Source organism: Chelmon rostratus, chromosome 9 (assembly GCF_017976325.1).
Source record: "Chelmon rostratus isolate fCheRos1 chromosome 9, fCheRos1.pri, whole genome shotgun sequence".
NCBI classification, from domain to species: domain Eukaryota; kingdom Metazoa; phylum Chordata; class Actinopteri; order Chaetodontiformes; family Chaetodontidae; genus Chelmon; species Chelmon rostratus.
The window spans coordinates 12,320,016-12,343,953 of NC_055666.1; the positions used below are offsets into that span (position 1 = coordinate 12,320,016).

Consider the following 23,938-nt stretch of genomic DNA (forward strand, 5'->3'; position numbering starts at 1 on the left):
CAGATCAGAGGAAAATGCTGTAGTTTTTGTGCATTTCTTTGATTTCTATAGATTTTTAAGGCAACTTTGATCATCACTCCCACCATTGTGTTTTTTCCCTCTCTTGGTTTGCTCTTCATGCATTTTCCTGACAAACATGGCTTAGCAGTTTGATTTCTGCAGGCATGAACTTAATCTTAACTTGGGCTGTACATCTAAATTGACGGGAAATGACAAATATGGCAAGAGAGAAGAAAACATCAGTAGCTTCTCTTAAGATAATATCATCTAGATACAAATACTGGACAATCTCAAAGGCAATTGATAACTCTCTTAAAACAAAGTGAAGCAATTGAAAAAAAAAAGGATCGTCAGACAAGAGAAAGAGATCATTTGCAGTTTGATGAATAGTGCCAACTAAGTGGCTTCGCTTCAAAGTGAGTTACACAAAAACAACAAAATACAACAAGCTCCATTTACAGCGGGACAGGATTGGATTATAGGGACGTTTTTCCTCAGAAGTCAGGCTATGGATGAAGAAATGTTGATCCGAATTCACTTCCCACAACGTCTTTCCTGACCTGCCCCGAACCTTTTTAGCCTACCTCTCCTCCATCTTTGCAAAGTCCTTAATATTTCTCTCAACCTTCTCCTGTCACATTTTTTTCCTTTTGCTTTCTCTTTTTTTATTCAGTTTGTCTTGTGAATCGACAGAATTTTAACCACACTCTGGTTGAAATTCTGAGATGACAATGAAGATTTCTCCATGAGAATTAGTTTGTGGAGTGCGTTGTGCTCTTCCAGGAATGTTACCTCATAGTCTTGTGGTCGTATTATCACTCAGATATTGATTGACAGATGATCAATAATTAACTTAATGCTTTTAAAGTGCTTAGAATATTTCTCCACTGTAAGTAACACAATTTCTGACTCATTTGCATTACCCATTCTAGCACCTCATCAGTATTTTTTACACAGTGAATTACTTAATGATCATTGTAGATGCATCTGTTTTGAATGCTAATTTTACCAGACTTAGTCAGAAGTTAAAAGCACTTTTAGATTTTCCTTTGGCAGTAACTTCTCATGGCTCCACCTGTTCTTACACCCTCACACAGATGACCCCCGACGACAACATCCTGTTCAGCACCCTGGAGATGAAGAATGAGATGGGCGGGGCCGGGGATCTGTCCCGGGGCCTGGGAGCGCCCGGAGACCCCCGCAACACCATGCTGGCCTATGATAGCTCGACACTGCAGTACCGCAGGGCAGCCATGGCCCGCCAGAACTATGGCCATAGCGCCTTGGAGCGCCACGCCCAGAAGAAGTCGCGCCTACGGAGACGGGCCTCCCAGCTCAAGGTGAATATCCCAGACCTGTCCGACGTGAACTCTATCGATAAGTGGTCCAGGATGATCTTCCCCACCGTCTTCTCCTTCTTCAACGTCGTCTACTGGCTCTACTACGTCCATTAAACCCGGCGGTGTCTGGCGGCCGGCTTGTGGCGTGCAAAGAAGATGGGGGGGAAGGGTAGGGGGATTTAGGGAAGGTGAGAGAAATCAGGAGAGAAAGAGAGATGATGTGAGAGAGAGAGAGAGAATGAGAGATGAACAGTGCACCAACTTTTTTAGCTGGTTCATTTTAGAAGAAGTGAGGAGAATGCAAAGACTTTTGGATGGACTGCAGCAGCACCCAACACTTCAGTCAGCAGTGACTCTTTTAGGATTTGGGAAACACCTTAAAACGACTGACAAACACTCGAAAAAGAAGAGCGAGTTTTAAAAAGACAGATATGGTGCCTGTTCCAGAATTTCAATATATCACTAATATTTGTCATTCGTAGCTTACTCTCTGTGGATCAAATATTTATGCTTGTGTTTGCATATACTTTAAGGATTTGTTTTGTTTAGTATCTATTTACTTCGTAGCCGAGCTGTCTGCATCCAGGAAAGCTTTATAAATGATTTTAAAGGAGTCATCCTTGATAGTCTATTTTCCTATAATTACTGTATATCAAAAACATCCTTTAAAAGCATGCTTATGTTTGATTTCATTTGCATCTCAGTCATGATGATGATGGAGCGCAAAGTATTTTGGTTTTACTAGTTGAGGTTAGTCTGTCAGTTACCATTTTGCAGCTTTGGCTTAGCATGGCCCACCTGGGTGGATGGTTTGAGCATCGCTGGATGACAACAGGTGGACAGCAGGGGGCGCTCTTTTCTCTGGAGATCCCTGTGGGGCTTTAATGGTGCCAATGCTGAACAGAAAAAGCTTCTTCAGTTGTTGAAGGTCTCATATTTTCCGGTGAAAGAGCGGGACTGTTGGACACTGACGCTTTGGCCAAGTTTATTTTTTGCTTTCGCTGTGCTGACAGAATCAAGTCCATTTCATCACGTGATATTTTTTTAAAGAGAACATGTGACTCCTCCGTACTTTCTGCCATTGTGTGAGGAGCTTCAGAGGCGGAGAATGGCTTTAACACAACTTAAGCTGGTGTAAGAACTTTGCTGATAGGTGAGCTGAGTTTCATTGCAACCAGAGTTGCTGCATAAATATGGCAATCCACAATCATCATTATCAGTAGAATTGAATGATAGAAGTATGATGCGTTTCATTGTGATTAGGTTTCTGTTTTGAAAAACTGTAGATAAACATAAATCATGTTTAAAGAAAAAGAGGTGATTCATTTTTATAAATCAATACTCACATTATTGTGTAAATATTATGGATTTATTCTATTTAAATGGGTCTCTGTTGTTGTTTTTGCAGTTGAAATACAGATCAAATGTTCCATTCAGTCAAAAGAAGAAAAAAAGAAAAAGAGCAATTTAACTGAGGAAAAAGAAAAACACAATTCACAACTTTGCTGACTCTGTACTTTTTGGACTTTTCTCTCTTTTCTTTCTTTTTAATGGACTCTAAAAGCATCTACTTGCTGAAACTAAAGCACTTCCAGACACCAGTGACTTTTGGGTCAATGTTTTGTTCTCCAGAAATGACTAAACAAGGACCCCACTATCCAGGCATTGAAGTCAGGCATATTTTGTACAAAGTTTCTGTAAATTCCAATTGTAATATTTCATAATGACTGTAAATATCTTGTGTAATGATTGTCAGCAATTATGAAGATGTATCTAAATTCAATTAAAACTCAATTCAGTCTATCACTTCAATAACAGAGTACACGGGTGGCGGTTTTATGTGTCCTGCATGAATGTGCGGCTGTTCATGATTACTGACTGTCGGCCTGATTGAGTGAGTGAGTGAGCAGCTAAACCCGACACAGGCAGTGAGTAGGCAGGCGAGAGAGGCAAATGTAGGGGTGAATAGAGAGATGTGAGGGCTGCAGCTGGGGACGATTGGCTGCATAATGGATGGAGAGGCAGAGGAGTCGGAGCAAGAGGCCGCGGTGGTGGTCTGGGCTGAGATGGGCTTGGCTGGGGTCTGAGCAGGGCCGAGCGCCAGGCCTCAGGGGACATTAACGCAGAGAGCCATAGATATGGAGGCACTCTGTGGACTCAACTGTGGCCTGCTGGCTGCAGGGGCCAGCAAAAAAAAAAAAAAAAGACAGGAAGAGAAAGAAAATAAAGGACAAGAAAGAGAGAGATCCATCCATCCATCCAGCCTCGACCTCTCCCTGCACCCCCCCCCCCCCCAACCAACTGCACTCTGCACTGCACTGCACTTTCCTTCTGACCCGACCACTGTTGCAGGCCTTAAATGGATGCTTTTGAATATTTGATGGTGCAAAACACTGAATATTTAATATTTAAAAAGGGATTTTGTTCTAGCAGGGACTAATGTGGCAGCTAATGTTTGATTTTGAACTTAGAGGACCAGAAGAACACAATGAGATACCAACGGTTGGAGGATGTTTTAACTGAGGAAATTTCTGATGAACGTTATGAATAAGAAATAAGGACATATGCAGGAAATGAGGATTATGAGTGAGAAATGGTTCAGTCCAGCCTCAGACACATAGAGAACCTTAAATGTACGGTAGTGGACTTCTCTCTTGCCGAGCTCAAGAAAAGGGAGGACAAATTAGTATGTAACTCAGAGAGACTGCTCATGTTTGTGGATTTTATAGCAGTTTGTTTTTGAGAAACAGAAGAGGCCCAACGTCGCTCTGAATAGGACCGCATGTGGCTTCTGTGTTTGTGTGCGTCTGATACTTCTTGGAGTAAAAACTCTAAGTGCAAACTAGCGAAAAAGGCAAAGTGGTGTAAAAAGTGATGTAACGCGACATGTAACCTTGTTCCAGGTTCCTCCATGCATTGGTAAAAATCAGCTCAACATTACTGTTCCCCCTCAGTAGAACAGATGTATTATCTCACTACAGTAGACAGATGGTTTGTGCTAAATTTGCCCTCTCTCTCTCTCTTTCCCTCTTTTCAAAAAGGGCATTAGTGTTGACATGTAAGAGAGGGGGGAAAAGGCAGATGCTTTCTACTTTGTAGTGTTTCCATGTCACTGGAGTAATTAGGGATGCACAGACCTCTGCTCTGTGGAATCATGTATGTGTGTGTGTCTGTGTGTGTGTGTTTCGTGTCCAAGAGTGTGTTTTGTTTCTATGTGTATGTGTGTGTGTGTGTGTGTGTGTGTGGACTCACAGCTGCGCCACTGTGCAGTCGGTGTGCCAGCCAAACCAAAGCGAGCCAGAGCTGACTGGGACGGGTGAGAGGGTGAGTCTGGCAAGATCGCGTCACGCCACTCCCCTGCCGCACACGTCTCGGGATGGAAAAAACACGCTGAGCTGCCCGGGAGAGATGAACCCGCCTGTGTCAGCTGTTCAAGGGCAAAACAGGGAATCATTTAAATTCTTTGATTGGTGATAAATCAATGTCAAAGACAATGAAGATCCATCTATCTCCATTTGAGGGCAATTCCCCTATAACTCCTGTATATGCTGTGTAGAAAATACTAACCAGATGCATATAGTTTCATTACTATGGCTATAACTGTGTCACAATAAATAAGTGATCCGGTTCAAATCTAAACAGGTTCTGCAGCTTTCTTTTGAGAGGACAACATATGTCAACATGAGGAAGTTGAAGGCATCCTACATGCATGCCATCTGTGCAAGAAGCTGCCTTGTTGTCGTCCATCATACGTAAGAGCTTCACACACAAACATGTAAGCAGATTCACCTAATTCTGTGTAATCGGCATGATTCAACCCTCAACATACAAAGCCTTTACGAGCTTCTGCTCTGCTAGAGTGTCAATCGGGCAAGAAATCTTTCAAGCCCACCTTTCGGGCTTCCGTAGCTGACCTCTGACCTCTCAGTGGATGAGGGGAAAGTATACAGATCACCAATAAAGAATCACACTAATTACTATCTTCAGTTTCATTAAGAACAGCAAAGAGGTTGTCAGTGGCTTTAAGCACTGTGGACCTTATTCTAAATCCATATACTCTTGAATGGGGTGTGTACGTTGCCTCTGCTGTGTTCATTCACACACCGCAGACTCTTCATATACTGTATGTTTGCCCCGAGCAGTAGCTGCACTCTGCTTGATGTTGTGTTGTCAGTTCAAATCTTCTTATGAGCCGCTGCACCAGTTTTACTGCTCTGCAAATATTAGATTGTTAGCTCATTTGACATGTTTGTTTTGTGCATTAGTGTTTTTTACTTTTTTTTCTTATTTTTCCTTTTAAAGCACAACATCATGTGTAAAGTGCTCATTAATGACTAAACTAAGGCCGACAGGAAGCATGCTACTGGTTCAAGGACTCTGCTGAAATGAGATTATTGGCAGCAAAATTAAAATCAGCCGAGTCACTGCCACACTCACACCTGAGTTTCCGCTGCCGTATTTCCCAACTCTCCAGAGCAAAGAATGAAAACACACCTGTCAATGAAAGGGGCGGACTCAGAGGAGGACTAGGTGTGCTGTCACTTGTTTTTAGGCCCCACACAAACAGAGAGAATCTTTCAAGCGGCGGATGGCCCGAAGGAGAGTTGCTTTATCTCATCAGAGCTGTAAGTATTGACGGGATGGGAAGGAAAAGTTGGTGACAGGAGGAAAAGGAAAACAGACAGAGCAGCCATGACGTGGAGAAGCCCCCTGGCTCTGATGAGGGACGCTCTCAGAGCTCAGAGGGCACGGGAGAAGGACCTCCGCAACTTGGCGTCCAATCTACCTTATGAGGGTCTGGAGAAGAGGAAGCAACCCAACCGCTACTTCCCTGGCAATGCCATCAAGACCACCAAATACACCCTCCTCTTCTTCATCCCCATGAACCTCTTTGAGCAGTTTCACCGGCTGGCCAACATCTACTTTGTGGGCCTGGCTATTCTGAACTTTATCCCCGTGGTGAACGCCTTCCAGCCCGAGGTAGCTCTGATCCCCATCTGTGTTATCCTGTCTCTGACGGCCCTGAAGGACGCCTGGGAGGACTTCAGGAGGTACCAGTCAGACAGGAAGCTCAACAACACACCGTGCTTCATCTACAGCAGGTAAATGACTCAAAGACAATCATACTCTGAATGCAGACACAGCACTGTTCATGCATGATGTGGCGAGTGGAAACACTCACGGTGCATTAGCGTCACCTCCACATCTGTGTTTATCATTCTTACCAAACAGCATGTTGCTGTCTGTGAGAGTGTGTAGATGTGTGTGCTGTGTGTGTGTGTGTGTGTGTGTGTGTTTTACCTCCTCTGCGTTTCAGCAGCCCGTGAGAATTTTTGACTTAGAAATAGAAAATGTGTGGGAGATTATTCCTTTTTTGAAGAGCCTCACAACAATATCTCTCACCATCGCATTGTGCACACTTGATGAAACCCTCATCTGGGTGTTGCGTCAGCAAAGACAGTAAGGTTAGCGGTTATCTATTTTTAAATTACGGATGAAACATGAATAATTCACAAAGGAGGATAAACACTGTCATTTTCAACCCTTTCGCTGCTGTGATTGTGAGTAGGGGGAAGAGGAGGCGAGGGGATGTGGATTTCCTCTGGATGTGTTGTGAGACTGGAGGCACCTCCAGTGATGAATCCTCACTGAAGGGCTTAACATTAACCAGCAGTTGCTTGCTTTAAATTTCCCAAGAAGAAGAAGAAGAAGCGCAGCCTCAGCTGGCAGAAAGCCTGCATCGTGTGTGTGTGTGTGTGTGTGTGTGTCTGTGTTTGTATATGCATGTGTGGTGATAGGGTCCAGGTGGCCTAAGTGCAGACTCCAGATGCGGCGTTTCGGACACTTCGGAGAACACACCGGTCCCTCTGGGCCTGTTAGCAGACACTAGCCGTCATTGCCTCACGCAATCAGATAAACAGCGGATGAATCATGGCGAGTGTGTTCTTGTGGGTCTCTCATGGCTCGCTGGGTGGGGATGCTGAAGCTCCATTTTGGGCTTGTAAAGATTAGGACGGCATCGATTGCCTGGGATTTCTTTCAAGTATACAAATGTTTCGAGAAGAAGCTCAGGAATAAATTTCAGGCTTCCACAGACTTCGTCTTTTCCTCTAGCTTGGTGAGCTGCCATTCACCGTTGCAGCGAGTGCATGTAAGGGCCCACATGGAATGCAGTCGGATGAGGGGGATTTAACGTTAATTCATCAGAACTTGCAAGAAGCACGCCTTCATTTCCCGTCACCCTTTACCCGCGTGCTGTTTTCACACTGGCGTGAAGTGTGTGTTTGAATGTGCTTTATCTTCGGGGTCATCCTGTCCGTCTCGTCTCTGTTCACCTGCACTCAGACATACCACACATGAAACATAAAAGCTGTTAATCATGCTGATTGAAGAAACAGCAAAGTCATGTTATTATAATGTTCAACATGTCTGGTTTTATTGTCACTAAAACCAGTCACCACTCCTCATAGTCTGTTCCTGTCTGTTGTTTTAAGCATTCATTTCTTCCATATGTAGTGTGAGCGTGATTCATATCACGCCTATTATCAAACCAAACAGGTTATCTGCTGTCATTTTCTTTCAGAAGTATTTTCTTCACAAAATGCTTCACACTCTGAGGTCTTATCACAAAGACACATCAGAAAATTTACAACACTTGGCTTTTATCACTTTAAACATCAGTTAAACTTGATGACTGCACTGACAAAGACATTGTTAAACATGTGGAACGTGAGATCCTTCTGCAAAGGTTTGACACTTTTAGAAAAATATTTATATGCTTCCTTGCAGAATTCAATGACAAGACTGATACCACTCACATATCTGTCTGTTAAATATGACGTTACAGCCAGCAGCCAACTATCTTAGCCTAGCATAAAGACAGGAAAACAGGGGCAATTAACAGCTAGCCATGCTCAGTCTGAAGGTTCAAAAAAATCCACCTAGCAGCACCTCTAAAGCTCAACAGTCAACATGTTTCTTTTATCCATACAAAAACCAGTGTGTAGAGCAAATTGTCACTGGAGACTCAAATTCACCATTCATGGGCAAGCAAAGGTGCAATACAAGAAAAGTTTTTATGTGGATTAATATTCATTGATGTTAAATGCTAAGTGGTGAGCTTTAGAGGTGCAGGTAGGTGGATTTTGCCATGATTTGACAGATCTGTTTCCCCCATTTCCAGTCTTAGCTTTGTGCTAAGCTAAGCTAACCAGCTCCGGGCTTTAGGTTCATATTGACTGGACAAGCATGAGAGTGGTATAAATCATTTTGCATCACAAGCAAATGAGCGCATTTCCAAAAATGTTGTTGAGCTGTTCTTTCACAACAATGTGGAATCACTGACATACATTTTAAAACCTTCTGATCATGTATGTGATGAAATTTAACTCCAGGCAACGTGAGAACAACACAACTTTGAGGAAGGGACCTCCCATAACTGAAAGGCTAATTAGGCTGCCTGACGCAGGCAAAGCGTATGTGAAGCTTTCCTGACGGGAAACAATATTTACACAACCTGTTATGTAGTATAATCTAAACAGAACATACTAAAAATACATACCCCCCCCCCAACCTGGCTTTGTTTGGGGTGAGGTGTGGTGTTTAGTGGAAGCCACCCGATCAGGTCCTACATGCAGGGCAGCATACCTGCAGCTCTTTGTCATTGGTGGTTAGCCAGCTTTACACGCAGGTAACAACTATAAAGCATGTGGCTCTCTGGGAAGCGTCAGAGCCAAGAACAGCCTCGGCTCGTACGGTCTGTCTTCCTCTAAAAATTTCCTTATTGTAAAACGCACAAAACACATCTGGGCTGCTCTCCAAAAACAACAGCATTGATTTTTCATTTGGTGTTGTTGTTTATTCCCTAACTTAAGCAGCTGCTGTGATTTTTTTATCCATAAGGAGTGAGTCAGTACTTCATTTGATTGCATAAACACGAAATATGCCCACTATGCCAATATTGCGATTAATAAAGGTGTCAAAAATCGATAGAAAAGGCAGCCGGGGACTTGTGTCTCTGTAATGACTGTCGGTATCGGACACGTCTGATTACAGGAAACAGAAACAGTTTGTGGAGAGGCGTTGGAAGGACGTGCGGGTGGGAGATTTTATGAAGGTGGTCTGCAATGAGATCGTCCCTGCAGACCTCCTGCTTCTGCACACATCAGACCCCAACGGTGTGTGTCACATAGAGACATCCAACCTGGACGGAGAGACCAACCTGAAGCAGAGGACGGCGATGTCTGGCCTCTGCATCTCGGTGAGGAATGCGGTACCTACTGCTTCTGGCTTTAATTTCTCGCCTGTGTTTCCTCTTTCCTCACTGTCTTCCTCCCTCCGTGCTGCCTCACCTTTCTGATTCTCCTTGGCATGAACACTGAACACACATCAAAGGAACAACTGTGACATCTCTTGACAGTACTTACTGGAAGTCTGCAGTAACTATGATATGCATTAAAGTCAGTAATGACAGACAGAAAACACATACCTGTTGGATTACATTCTGTTGCCTTAATGCTTATTTTTTCTGAGCACAGTTGCTCCTCCTGCGTGTAATAAAGGAGGTTATGTAACGTTTAAAAAGTTTCCATTCACACTGTAGTGATGTCAAACCTCCTCTCGTTTCCCAGGACCCTGAGTTTGAACCTGAAAGCTTCAACAGCCTCGTCGTGTGTGAAAGACCCAACAACAATCTGAATCATTTCAAGTGTTATGTGTGAGTATCAAAAACACAGATCACATGGATTCCCCAAACGGTTCCTTTGAGCCTTTCAGAGAAGCCGAGCAAAACTAATTCCAACCCACTTTCTGATGCCACCAGAGGCATTATTGGGGCTGTAATAGACTATAATCGATTTCCTCGGGCACCGCAGCTCTTACAGCTGGTCTACCCATGCTGTCCGGCTATGGTCGTAAAGCAGGAGAATTGCTAATGGGGAATATATAAGCAGTAATGAATATCTAACAAGATCTGACAGTACAAAGGAGGTTTCTCGCTTTCTCCTGCCGCAGAGAGAAACCTGATAAGGAGAAGGTGGGCGCTGGGATCGAGAGTCTGCTGCTGCGAGGCTGCACAGTGAGAAACACGGACCACGCTGTTGGCTTTGTGGTGTACGCAGGTATATTCTCCATTTGCTCAGCTGCTTAACTGCTTTGACCTTGTGCTCTTTGTGCTTTTGTTGTCCAGGACCAAAGCCAGGACTTCAGAGTCCAAATTTAACAAAAATTTCACATACAGTATTATGAAGTATTTTTGGCATGTTGTTTTTTTTATCCCTGTGTTATGAGCTGCTGCCAGTATGTAATTATGGTGGAGAGCACTGCATTCCTTTCATTTTAATGTGATTTTAACGGTCAAGTTCAGTCAAACAAGGCTTCAGATATAATCAAATGCATATAAATTAAACACAATGATAGACCATCTGGAAACTGAGAATGCCTGTCCAACATTTTGTGTCAATCTAGCAGATGTTGAGATATTTCACAGGATAACCTGCTGGTGTTGTTAGAGGGAAAGTCAGAGGACCATCAAAGTCAGATCACAAATCCTAATCTCATGGCAATTCATCCAGTTGCTGTTGAGATATTTCAGTCTGGACCAAATGGCAGCCAGACTGACATTGCAACGCCTAGATCCACTAGATAACATGGTTGAAAATATCAGAATCAGTCTTAAAACATCCTTACAGTGTTTGAAATCAATAATGTAAAGTCCCCTATCATAATAAACCCATAACTTTGCAGAAATATTGCAGAGGACATGACCTCAGTGTCCTCAATGGCAGCTTCAGCCCTGTTTTTTGTCCTTGAATTAACCGAAGCACGTGTTTTCAGACATAAGGAGTGTCTGTTGGTAACTGACTCAACACGTTCTCATCCCATCTTTAAGGCCATGAAACCAAGTCCATGCTCAACAACAATGGACCAAGATACAAGCGCAGCAAACTAGAGCGGAAGCTGAACACAGACGTCATCTTCTGCGTCATTCTCCTCTTCGCCATGTGTCTCGTCGGAGCAGTAGGTCAGTGATGAATTACATAACGTAACAATATAATCACAACACAGACTGACTCGTGATTAATGCTTTTACATTTATGAGGCGGCGCTTAATTTCCAATAAAAAAAAACGCTCAAATTGGCCACAGGCCCAAACACATACCAGGAGAACAGGGAGGAGACAGGGGAAGGTGTGGTGCCAAAAATAGCTTTCATCCCTGCGCGACAGTCGGTGTGATTAATGCTCCTGTCCTCACACATGCAGGTCACTTCTTATGGCTGCAGGCGCTGCCCGGTGTGCCCCCTTACCTGGTCCCCGACAGCACCGGTCACCTGGACAGTCCCAGTCTGTCTGCCTTCTACATGTTCTTCACCATGATCATCCTGCTGCAGGTGGAGGAGTCTGACTGGGTGCATGAAAGAGAGCATTGAGTGTGTCTTTCTTAAAGTCTTAAAATCATCAAACTCTTGTCTCCTCTCCTGTCTCCTCATTCTTCTACATCCTCTCCTTTTCCACCACCTCTTGTTCATCACCACCTTTTCTTTCCTTTCTTTCTCGCTCTCTCCTGTCTCTCTTCTCTTTGTTTACATTTTTTCTCCCCCCACTTCAGGTCCTGGTTCCCATCTCCCTCTACGTGTCCATCGAGTTGGTAAAGATTGGTCAGATCTTCTTCATCACTAATGACATTGATCTGTACGACGAGGATACAGACAGCCGAATGCAGTGTAAGGCCCTGAACATCACGGAGGACCTGGGGCAGATTGAATACATCTTCTCAGACAAGACCGGCACCCTCACAGAGAACAAGATGGTGTTTCGTAGATGCTCCATCATGGGCACCGAGTACCCACATAAGGAGAATGGTAATCCTTCATTTTGTGTATTTTTATTTCAGCAAAATGAGCTGTCGCAGCTTTTACTGCTTTTCACAGTAGGCCTCATATGTATGTAAACATACACATGAGAAAACAGTAGCAAGTTAGTTCTTGAAATAATGCCTGGAAAACTTATTACTGAACTACATGTACTTTCACACACAGCACATTGCAAGAAATATCAGCATACTACTGTAACTCACTGACATACCAGCACTGGCATGTTAGCTGGAAACATGTTACTGTCATCAGATGTAAGTGAACATGTTAATGTAAGCATGTTGCATGCTAGTCTTAGATTTAGCTCACAGTAAGGTTGATATCACTGAGCTAGCAACACCACCATCGACATGGTTTTTGGGATTTGCAGCCATCCGCCTAGCTGTCCTTGAAGAACCAGACTCAGAGGAGGACGTCATCTTCAACCAGCGGCCACGACCCCCAAATACCGGATGGTCCCTGGATACTGAGGACACCAACCCAGAGGACACGCAACATCGCAGCCGGCCCAAGAGCAAGGTCGCAGGAAAGGCCCAAAGCGACGTGGCCTTCAGCAGTCTGCTGGTAAGACGGTCGCTCGGTCAGGGAGAAAAGGCAGATATTTAATTCAGAGTCGGGTGGGGTTGTGGGTTTTGCCTGTCTTGGTATTGTAATGCGGTCAAGGCAGGGTCACAGGAAGCCACCGTGGGGAAAATGGTCATCGGCGTTTCACTTGTTACTCATGCAGGAGGAGAAGTCAGGCAGTTCACTGAGGGCCACCTGGAGAGGCCCACAAATTAGACTCATACCCTAGATTAACAAGTCCTTGCAGTCAAAATAAATGCCTCCAAATCAAACACAAAACATTTATACTATAAAATCACACTTAAAATTTTATAGTATGATTTGGTAGATTCAGCTCAGGTCATTATTGTCTGAGTAAACAAAGTGAACAATGATCTTTTCATTTTATTTGTTGTCATGTATAGTCATGCATGTTTGAAATGAAAAAGACTGAGAAATTTGATCTCCGGGATTCATGAAAGGACGTCCCTTTTTAAATGTTCCATGTCCACAGACACACTCAAAAGACCTCAAACTGACATTTGTTTACCCAAATTTCACCCATCCTTGTGTCAAAAGGCCTCATGGTCCCAGTCCCTGCTGCAGATGGCCGAGCTGCTAGGTGTCAGTGATGAGCACATCCATTTTGGCTCAGCGCTGCCCCTCTATCTGTGACGGGACATATGGTCATGCTGGGCATCGCTTGGCACAGACCACGGATGTCACAGAAACTGTACACTATAGATTAGCCATCGTCGTCTTGATATACAGTAGTGTCTATTTTTGTCCACGTGGCAAAGAGCAGAGGAGAGCAGAGGGAAAGTCTTCCAGCAAGGCAGCACGGAGGCCATCTTTGGCTTTCCTCATGCTGTGTCTCGAACAGAGCAGAATATTTCTATGAATGAAAACTTCCTCCTTACCTTCTGCGTTACCTGCGCTCCCTCCTTGCACGTGGGCAAAGAAAACTGGATGAAAAGGTGAAAAAGCTAAAAACTTTTTCCAGCCCTGCCATGTCAAATCAGTGAAAACTGAGCGTAAGCAAGAAACAGTTTATCAAAATGAGCTTTTAATTAAAAAACTGATTAACTTTTACTCCAACAGGAAACTGAGGTGATTCCAGACAGGAAGCTGCTTCAGCAGATTAGCAGGGCAGAGAGCAGCAGCGGCAGCCGGAAGATAGATCCTTACCTGGACTTTTTTCTGGCTCTCGCCATTTGCAACACGGTGGTGGTTTCCATGGCAACAGCTCAGAGACGGAGGGTGAGTGCTCCGTTTGCTGCGACTGTGGATGAGAGATGGAGGGCACTGTCAGGAGAGGAAAGATGGCCGCAGGATTTCTTCTCTTAAAACTCCCAGTATGCAAACTGGCAAACTTTTTATCTAGAAAACACTGTGCAGAATCTATTGATCACTGTGTCCATTGTTCCATGATTTCTGAAGATCTATAAACCCAGTACCCAGCTATTTGGCTGCAATACTGCAGCGACATCTCCATAATTTAATCAGTGACACACACAACAATAATATTCTTCTTATTAACCTCAAAAATTTAGCTTAATTTCAAGAGTTTTCTTCAATTGTTTAGCTTTAAGTTTCTGTGCTTTCATCAGCGGTCAGTACTAATTTTCTTTCATCTTTAAAGCCCCAGTTGTAAAGATTCAGAGTCCTCTCTAAATTAGCCACATAGTAAAGGGAGATTTGCAGGGGCAGCCAGGGTTGCCTTTATTAATTTTAGTACTCGCTGCTCTTGACTGTGCTGTTCCGAGGTCTGGCAGATGGGAGAAATATGTGGGTTTTCCCTTGAGTTTGTAATTAAAGGCGAAAGCACAAAAAAGAAACGGAGTGGAAATGGATGACAAGGTTTTGAGAGTATTCTGTGTTCTCACCATATGGGTGTTCGGGCAAAATGTCCACATAAAAACATTATATCACAAGCAAATTTCTGTTTTGTTTGCTTCGTTTGTTTTCAGGTGAGTGGGTTTTCACGCTCCCATCAGACAAGTAACCCACTGGATGCTTTTTCCAACCTGGCGAAAAAGTCTGGCTCTCTTCGCCATGTTTTCACCTCCTGGCAGAACAAGCCTAAGAGAAATCGTACCTTTTCAGAGGATTCAGCCATAGAGGAGGACCATTTCCACTCCCCTGTAAAAATGGAGGAGTCTGGCGGCAGCAGTGGGCTCCAAACATGTTCGCTGTACACTCCAACTCAGTGCAACCAGCCTGCAACGACCTCAGACAATCTGAGGTATGAGGCAGAGAGTCCAGATGAGGCAGCCCTGGTGTACGCAGCCAAGGCGTATGGCTTCACCCTGCTGGCCCGCACCCCTGACAGCGTGACCGTGAGGCTCCCGTCTGGGGATGACCTGGTGTTTGAGGTGCTGGACACCTTGACCTTTGACTCCACCAGGAAGAGAATGTCTATTTTGGTGCGACACCCAATCACAAAAGAGTATGTGCTGTACACTAAAGGTGCAGACTACGGCATCATGGAGCTACTCGGTACACCGTACGCAGGTATGTGCAGGTGAAAGTGTATTCACACACTCTTGTTTCAGATTTATTTACATTTATAAGCCGATAATGAGATACCGTGGGTCATCTGATAATCTAACATGAAAGTATATAAATGTATGTGTCATATTATGTTCAGAACATCTCCGTGGGAGTCATAAGAAAATAGCAGCAGATACTCAGCATCACCTTGACTGCTATGCTAAAGATGGGCTGCGTACACTTTGCTTTACAAAGAAGGTGCATAATCAGATATATTGATTTACAGCATCATTTTCTTATAATAGATGAGCTCTGTTTCATCTTTCTTCTGCGTGTGCTGCAGGTTGTGAGTGTCAAGGCGTATGAAAGCTGGTCTGTGAACAGACAGAGGGCTCTGGCTGCTATAGACAGCAGAGAAGAGCTTGTTATGGACACTGCTGTGCAGCTAGAGACAAACCTCTCCTTGCTCGGTATTATCCCAACACACATTATTCATAACACTTGAAAAACATACTGTGTGATAAGTTCCCTGTGTGAATCATACCTGACTGTGGATATGTGGTCTCCTGCAGGGGCGACGGGCATTGAGGACCGTCTGCAGGAGGGTGTCCCAGACACCATCATGGCACTACGGGAGGCAGGGATCCAGGTGTGGGTGCTGACTGGTGACAAGCCGGAGACAGCCGTCAACATTGGCTATGCCTGCAGGCTACTGGAAGAGGAAGACCTAGTGATTAACATGAGCTGCAATAACAAGGTGAGGAGGCCGCTGTCTGCCTCACTGAAGGCTGCCTGTTTGGCTCAGAGCTGCTTTTCTTTGCCGCTCATGTGAAATGATAAATGGTTGTGCATCCCTGATTCATTTCTCAGACCAAAATTTGAATTTGTTTTGGTAAATCAAACCTGAAACGAAAATGTTGATGTGCTCAGATGAGAATGAGATGCGTTACATGAGAAAACTGATACCACTGTCATGTCTGTAAAGTAAATATGTAGTTGCAGCCAGCAGCCAGTTGGATCCGCTTAGTATTAAGACTGGAAACAGGAGGAAACAGCTAAACTGTCCAAAAGTAACAAAATCAGCCCACCAGCTACCAGGCAATTAGAGAATCCAGGAATTTACCAGTCCAAGAAATATTCAGACACATAACTCCCTCTGAAATGGCATATTAACATTTTTACACAATTTGTACAGATTTTACAAATGCAACACAATGAATGTATGAGCTTTGCAGGTGCTTGTAGGTGAATTTTGTTACCTTTTGACAGGGTAAGGCCAGCTGTATCCAGTCTTTACGTAAGATAAGCTAATTGGCCTCTGGTTGTATCAATCTTCTCACCTGACTTTTGGTAACTTTTTAGTATTTAGTCTGTTTGAAGCCTGTGTGTTTGTGTGTTTACGGGCAGTTGTGCTGACTTATACCAGTTAGTTTTGCAGGATTTTTGAAAACAGTCAAACAATTATGTGCAGAAACAGAAACAGAATTAAAATGGGATGTTTTATGTATTAGGATAGGTTATATGATTGTCAAATAGCCTGTGCAAGCAAATAAGGGGGAGAGAGGGTAACCCTGAAGAAATGCTACTTCCTATCTTAAATTACAGGTCAATTTATTTCTTGTTTTTAAAAATAATACAAAATATAATTTGCCACTTACTAATTTAAGCCTGTTTACTTTAGCCACAGTAGGTTGTACATTAATTTTTCCAAAGAATTAATCAAAAAGTGAAAATGCTGGCACCACAAAAAAAAAGCAAAACTGAACACTGGCCTTTTGAAACAGATTAAGGCGAGGCGTAATTTAGATTTCACATACCACATACAGCTTGTTTCAGGGGGCAGCGTTTATGGTCATTCAGGACAGGTCATGTGTTTTCCAAGCAAGCAGTGAGTCCAGTAGGTTTTACCTGTGAGCTTGTCTCCCTCCAATTTAAGTGGCCAAACCTTTTTGACCACTTTTACATTTTAACTAAAGGTCAAACCTTCACATTTTCATCTAAGAAAGATAACGTGTCATGTGCGGGCCCTTCTTCTCTGAGGTCATTAACGATCTGGTAGCACAGGAACGAACCCTCCATAACAAGCTGACCACGTCTAATCATCCCTGGCCTCAAATAGACTGAAATTACCTGTCGGCTCTAACGGACACACGGGGAGCTTTCTGGAACAAAGGGACTGCCGCGCTTGGCTCAGACGGGACTACCCATTGATGATGAATGCAGCGAGATAACCCCAATTCAATATCTACTGCTTTCATATCTAATTACCAGTCTAATATTCAACCCTCAGAGGAAATACCCCTTCGCTCATGATCCACAGTGGAGGCGTATTGGTAATGAACTATTTTTACCACTGTAACTCAATGACCACCTGAGGGATGCATTCCCACAGTCATCAGCCTACCACACCTAATGAAATTTAGCCAGCGTTAGATAGGTGATAACAGGATGTGACCCAGTTTTTTTTCATCATGTCGGCTTCCCTTTTGGCTAAGATGCTGGAGTTATTTACACACAACAGTGATGAGTCTGATGGGACCAGAGCCTCGTAGCTGCTTACAGTCAGACATCATGAACATGACTCAACAGAGTGATGTTTCTTTTACCAGCACATACCATAATGTGTACTTTATTGCACACAGTCTTGCCTTCAGTGTTTTCCCTTCTCAAGCTGTTTTTTTGCCTTTTTATGGATGAAACTAGATGTCACCTGTACGTGTCTTCTTTCAGTTTGTGTTTTCTTTAGGTCTCTCACAGACAGCCTTGTGTGCAGCTCAGTCTAAATAAATCACAGGACTATAACAGGACTGCAACTTACTCTTACACTACAACAATTATACTTCAGTAAATAGTCTGGTCCATAAAATGTCAGAAACTAACCACCCAACAGCCAAAGACGACATCTTCAAGTTGTTTATGTTGTCTGACCAACCATCCAACTATCACATGTGCCAAAATAAAAGCAGGAAATCTTTACATTTGAAGAGCTGAACTAACACATGTTTGCCATTTTTAATTAAAAAATGATCAATTGTTTAATAAAAATTGTTGCCCTGTTAATTTCCTGCAACTTACTGTTTCAGTTCTGCTTTGCAAAGCTTTGTGGAAATGATGATGACCGTGTGATCAGCCAAATAAGCAGATGCTGTTTTCCAGCTTACGTGCACATCCATCCTGGACTGCACACTGGAAGAGGTGAGGAGGTACAGCCTGGATCCTCGTAACGTGGACACAACGCAGGACATCTCTCTGGTGATCGACGGACGCACCCTGACCATGGCCCTGTCGTCGGACCTGCAGGACCGCTTCGTGGAGCTGGCGAAGCACTGCCGCTCGGTGCTCTGCTGCAGGGTCACACCCTTACAGAAGAGCAGGGTGGTGAAGGTGGTCAGGGAGAAACTCAAGGTCATGACCCTCGCTGTCGGTGAGGAACTTTTGCTCAGCTATTCACAAAAAACAATAAAATAAAATAAAGCAGTGAGAATACAGTAAACTACAAAAACTATGTAAAGTCTTTGTTTGATCTTAATTACCACAGAGTGTTACTCAGATATCAGTTTAAGATTATATAAGATTATAGATTAAGATTATAGAGGGTCCCTGAAGGGCCGTGTTGAGTCATTTTATACAGGACAAATTTGTTTCTCCGTTTACCTTTTTTTTTTTTTTTTTTTTTTTTTTTCATCATGTCAGTTCATTTTGATTCCAGCAAAAAATGAATGAATTCATTACCACTTTGAACTGCTGGTTGTTTGCAGATATTGTAATTCTTGGACAGGCTTTTTCTGCAATAGGCATTTTGACATGTTGCAGTTGGAGAAAAAGAAGTATAAAAGATAAAATGAACTATGGCTGAATTCCATTTAGATGCTACAGGTGTGAATGCAAAAAGTGTTACAAGGGAACAGAAAAGTTAATTTCCCTTTCATCATGCAGGTTCTTTCAGGTTTTATAAGGTTCTTGATCTTATCCTGCTCTGAGTCATTGAACTTCCTGATAAATTTATTACTGGACATTAAACCACATTTCACATTTATGTCGAACCCAAGGTTCGACAAGGACTTTTGGATAGAAATTTGAGGATGCATGGTGTTCTGCCACGATGGTATTAGAGTTAGTTCAGGTCTCGAGGAATTGAAAAGAAGTCATTTTTATTATAAGGAGAATGTGTTCGAAAATGTAGACAAAATGAAAAACATTTTCACCTGTAAATGTAACTGAACTGACATCCGCTCCGTGGCTTCAGGTGATGGCGCAAATGACGTCAACATGATCCAAGCAGCTGATATCGGCATTGGGATATCCGGTCAGGAGGGCATGCAGGTCTGAACTGAGGTCTTCATCTTTGAAAATGTTGTTTGTTCTTCTACTGCTCTTCACTGTCTAAACCTCTTCATCGTCTGCAGGCCGTCATGGCAAGCGATTTTGCTATTTCTCGCTTCAAATACCTGAAAAAACTTCTCTTGGTTCATGGACACTGGTGCTACACTCGACTGGCCAACATGATCATTTACTTCTTCTATAAGAATGTGGTGAGTCTTGTATCTGCTGTCTGAATTATCATGTCACATGCATTTTTCATCTGATCACCTACGGTTGAATGTGTCTCCCAGGCCTACGTGAATCTGCTGTTCTGGTATCAGTTCTTCTGCGGCTTCTCAGGCACTGCCATGATCGACTACTGGCTGTTGATTTTCTTCAACCTCTTCTTCACCTCTGCACCGCCCATCATGTTTGGGATAATGGACAAAGACGTTTCTGTAGAGGTCCTGCTGGGCGTCCCTGAGCTGTACAGGACCGGTCGGGGCTCAGGGGTCAGTGACAGTCCCAAACCACAGCACAACTCTGTCAGCAGCTACATGTTTATAGAGTCGGGTCTGGAGTAAAATGCGTGAAATACTTTGATTAGTTTTATGAGTATTTTAACATGTGTGTGTTTGTCTAGGAATACAATTCTACAACTTTCTGGGTTTCCATGCTCGACGCCTTCTATCAGAGTCTGGTGTGCTTCTTCATTCCATATTTGGTGAGAGAAACACTTGAATTCTCCACCGCTGATTAAACATTGCACGAAGTCGCAATTGTCATGGTGCATCCTCTGAGTTACCGCTTATTTTACTGTTTTACTGATATGTTCCTAAAATGTTTTCTCCCCCAGGCTTACCGGGATTCAGACATTGATGTTTTTACCTTTGGAACTCCTTTGAACACTATTTCTTTATTTACCATCCTGCTGCATCTGTCAATAGAGATCAAAGCCTGGGTGAGTGCTAAACTGATGGATATCTATGGATGGATGCTGTGTAAAATGTAAATAAAGCAGAATGTGATGATTTGCTAGTCTGTTTTGATGAAGTCCGATTGCTGTCTCGCAGACGGTGGTTCACTGGGTGATCATTCTGGGCAGCGTGGCGCTGTACTTCATCGTGACGCTTGCCTACAGCGGCATCTGCGTCACCTGTAACCCTCCATCCAACCCGTACTGGATCCTTCAGAGCCAGATGGCTGACCCCATGTTCTACCTTATCTGCATCATCACTACTGTGGTGGCTCTGCTGCCCAGGTACCGTCAGCGTCATCCTCCCGGCTCTGGAGGGGGGATGGCTTTTTCATGCACTTCCACATACATTTTTTTCATGTACTTCCATGTCTGTAATTCCGCTGGATTCCACATATTTGTTTTCCCATTTCCTCCCTTCTTTAATCTCCTGTTATATATACAATTAAAATATTTAGAAAAAAGGTTAAAGAGCAGAAATACAGCTTTGCTGGTAATTCGCACCTTAAATCAAATTTAAGTTTGCTCTGAACCTGATTTTTCATCATCATCGGATGTCTCTTATATAACTAGAGCTGGAACACTAATAAATCTGAATTTTTTATTTTGTCTTTAAAATGTCAGAAAATAACAAAAAAAAAGACGGCCTTCACAGTTTTCTAGAGCCCAAGGTAACGTTTTCAGGTGTCGTTTGGTTCAACAAACCCAAAGATATTCAATTAACTATGATATCAGAGAAAAGCTTTTCCTCGTATTTCTATTAAACAATACAGCTATTTGAGAAGGTTATTCTAGTCCAGTGTTTGTCCTGGGGGGGTCCCAAAGTAAATCTGAAGGGGTCCATATATGATTAAAGGATTAAGAAACATCAACATTTGTTTGAGAAAATTTACTTTGTTTTTTTACTTTATTGATCTGCAGGGGGGAATTATCAAGCAATCCAGCAGCAGGGTATAAAGCCGTTTAAATGAGCTCCACCTTTACCAGCTGCAACATTAAAGTGATGTACACATGGATGCATCAATTACTATAATCCAGTCTTAAAATATATATAATTCTAAAATGGGACATTCTGCATAATGAGTGCTTTTATGTGTAGGTATATTCTGATGCTAATACTTTTAGACTTTTACTTTCCTTACAAATTTGGAAAACATGGCTTTTACTTGTAACATATTTCTACACTGTGGTATTGCTATTTTAACTAAAAGATCTCAGTAATTCTTTAAGCACTGCTCCACACCTCCACAGAGATTCTCTGTAATGAGACATTGCTCATTTCTATGGGTCACAAGCCCAAAAGGTCATAACCACTCTTCTAGTCCTCCTGCCACCTCTGTTTAAACCCGATCAGCCTCATAATCATATTGTTTATCTCTTATTTTGGAGTGTGGATTTGACTTGCACACATTATTAACTGCTTTGTAGTTGTTAGGTTGTAATGGTGCATAGACGGTCTAGGCTGATTTGTAATTAAATAATGTTAATTGTGAGGTTCAGGAACGACTGCGCCACGGCTCGCTCTTCCTGGTTGCTGATGCGTCTGAAAGTGCTGATATTTAGAGGGAATGCTCTGATTTACATCAAAGGGCCGCATATTTTTCACTGGCCTACTTTCTCACCACCACACTTTCTCCCCCAGGTACATGTTTCACGTGCTGAGGAACTCTATCGCCCCCTCCCCGCTCGTGCAAGCCAGGCATCTGGACCGGCTGGACCCCTGCACGAGGAGCCAGTGGATCAAGGAGTGGAGGAGCTTCAGGGGCGGTGGGCAGGTGAAGCGCTCCAGGCTGTCTACCCCACCCTCTCCCTCCCTGGAGACGCCTATGGAAATTTACCCCCACTCTCCTTCTCATATCACGCAGGATGAATTCACACTGAATGTTATCACTGAAAAGTGTCAGCAGCCTCTACACACATGAAAAAACAGACTTGTGGCAACTTTGGGAGGAGAAAGGATTATTTATTCTGAAATTTGTAAATATTAGGCGTGAGTGAATATATCCCAGTATAGAGTTATGAGAGTTATGGTCTTACATAAATGCAATCAAGGAGACATACTCTTCCTCTCTGACTTGTGACAAATCATCGATTGGGGCGATGACTTCATTTTGTAATAAACTGCTTGACAAAAAGCATGTAGGGCCTCTCCTCCTTGCTCTCCTCATAACAAGCTGCCATAGTGAACACATAAGCCTGTTACTTTCCTGATGGGTTTTCAGAGCACAGTGGTAACCCAATTAGTCATGCCACCCACCCCTCCAAAACGTGGCACTTTTCCAGAACAAAATGCTTAGCTAGTTTAATATATTCCTCTCACCTAGATACCCTAAACAGTCACAATGCATCCTGTCACTGAGGCAAACACACATGTGTGGTTTACAGATTTCCCATTTAATTTGCCTGTATAACAAAAACGATAGGCTGGGCCTGTATTTTATTTTATTTAATTTTTTACATCTGCAAAATTTGCTTTAGAAATACACGGAAGCACAATCAAAATGTATTTCCCCTGAGTGTGTGTGTGTGTGTGTGCGCGTACGTTTGTATGCGTGTGTGTGTGTGTGAAATGTAAATTCAGAGGAATCAGAAGAAAAGGCTTCTAAACTACAAAGTCTGATGCTTTTGTATGGAAATGGAGTGTGCACAAGCCGAATCCACTTGTAAAAAGGGCTGAGTTATCATCTGCATACTTCACTCTACAGCCGCCGCTCTGCTTATGTAAGGTCCCACTGCCTCCAGTTGGATCGTTGCTGCTCTCTAGTGTTGTGAATGAAGAGCTGCAGAAAGGTCAAATGGGACAAAGTCACAATAACAGACATTTAAACAGCCCAGATGAGGCTCGATTGTATTATAGTCACGAGAATGTGCAACATGCAGGTTAGTTAAATCCATTTTATTGAGAATAGATGCAGCATAAGTTAAACAAATAGCACTTGCGATGAAGACTTCTTCCAGACCTGAGCAAGGCTCTCACTGCTGCACAGACATGAATACCATGTAAACATATGTGATAAATACTTTAACTGACAAATTAACAAACACAAGGCAAATCTTTACAGCTGTTTTAATATATGTGTGGTATCTTTAAACATTAAACTGTAATAGCCTTTTTCTTTAATGCACCACAAAAGAAACAAAAATCATGGTATAAAAAAATTTAAATCTAGATGTTTGGCACAAGGGCCTCTATTTCAAGACAGGAAACCTTCATCTGTTTTAGCCAGTGCTCCTACTTGAACAGGGAAAATCGTCTATAATAAAACACAAAACAAACACCTACAATTAAATTAATATTATAATATGTTGACTACAGGTGATGTTCCACACAGGTTGTGTGGTTGGTTGTGTTTTATCTTATTCTTGAGGATTACGGGACAAATTCAGATGATGACAATAAGGAGAAACATTA

General features: G+C 43.0%; 2 protein-coding genes across 3 annotated transcripts in view; both read left to right on the forward strand.

The window, feature by feature from the left end:
* Positions 1–1,454, forward strand: part of gabrb2a (gamma-aminobutyric acid type A receptor subunit beta2a) — a 28,915-nt gene extending 27,461 nt beyond the window's left edge. For both annotated transcript variants that reach the window (XM_041943778.1, XM_041943779.1), the window contains one exon: positions 1,098–1,454. In XM_041943778.1, the coding sequence (XP_041799712.1) occupies positions 1,098–1,454 (357 nt within the window). The remainder of the gene's footprint in view (positions 1–1,097) is intronic.
* Positions 1,455–5,916: 4,462 nt separating this feature from the next.
* On the forward strand, positions 5,917–23,547 carry atp10b (ATPase phospholipid transporting 10B). Its single transcript, XM_041943954.1, has 21 exons — positions 5,917–6,442; positions 9,396–9,600; positions 9,971–10,056; positions 10,353–10,459; positions 11,230–11,361; positions 11,602–11,729; positions 11,948–12,200; positions 12,583–12,776; positions 13,857–14,015; positions 14,726–15,269; positions 15,406–15,506; positions 15,592–15,718; positions 15,821–16,005; positions 18,405–18,672; positions 19,495–19,571; positions 19,655–19,780; positions 19,862–20,062; positions 20,194–20,274; positions 20,407–20,511; positions 20,624–20,811; positions 22,169–23,547. The coding sequence occupies exons 1-21, from the start codon at positions 6,033–6,035 to the stop codon at positions 22,446–22,448; spliced, it is 3,957 nt and encodes a 1,318-aa protein (XP_041799888.1). The 5' UTR covers positions 5,917–6,032; the 3' UTR covers positions 22,449–23,547.
* Positions 23,548–23,938: the final 391 nt, after the last annotated feature.

What these genes read in the sequence shown, in the direction of transcription:
- atp10b (XM_041943954.1), top strand. Translation starts at nt 6,033, where the DNA reads ATGACGTGGAGAAGCCCCCTGGCTCTGATGAGGGACGCTCTCAGAGCT. An exon ending in CAATAGAGATCAAAGCCTGG is followed by an intron (nt 20,512 to 20,623) that starts GTGAGTGCTAAA and finishes GCTGTCTCGCAG; the next exon opens with ACGGTGGTTCACTGGGTGAT. An exon ending in GTGGTGGCTCTGCTGCCCAG is followed by an intron (nt 20,812 to 22,168) that starts GTACCGTCAGCG and finishes TTTCTCCCCCAG; the next exon opens with GTACATGTTTCACGTGCTGA.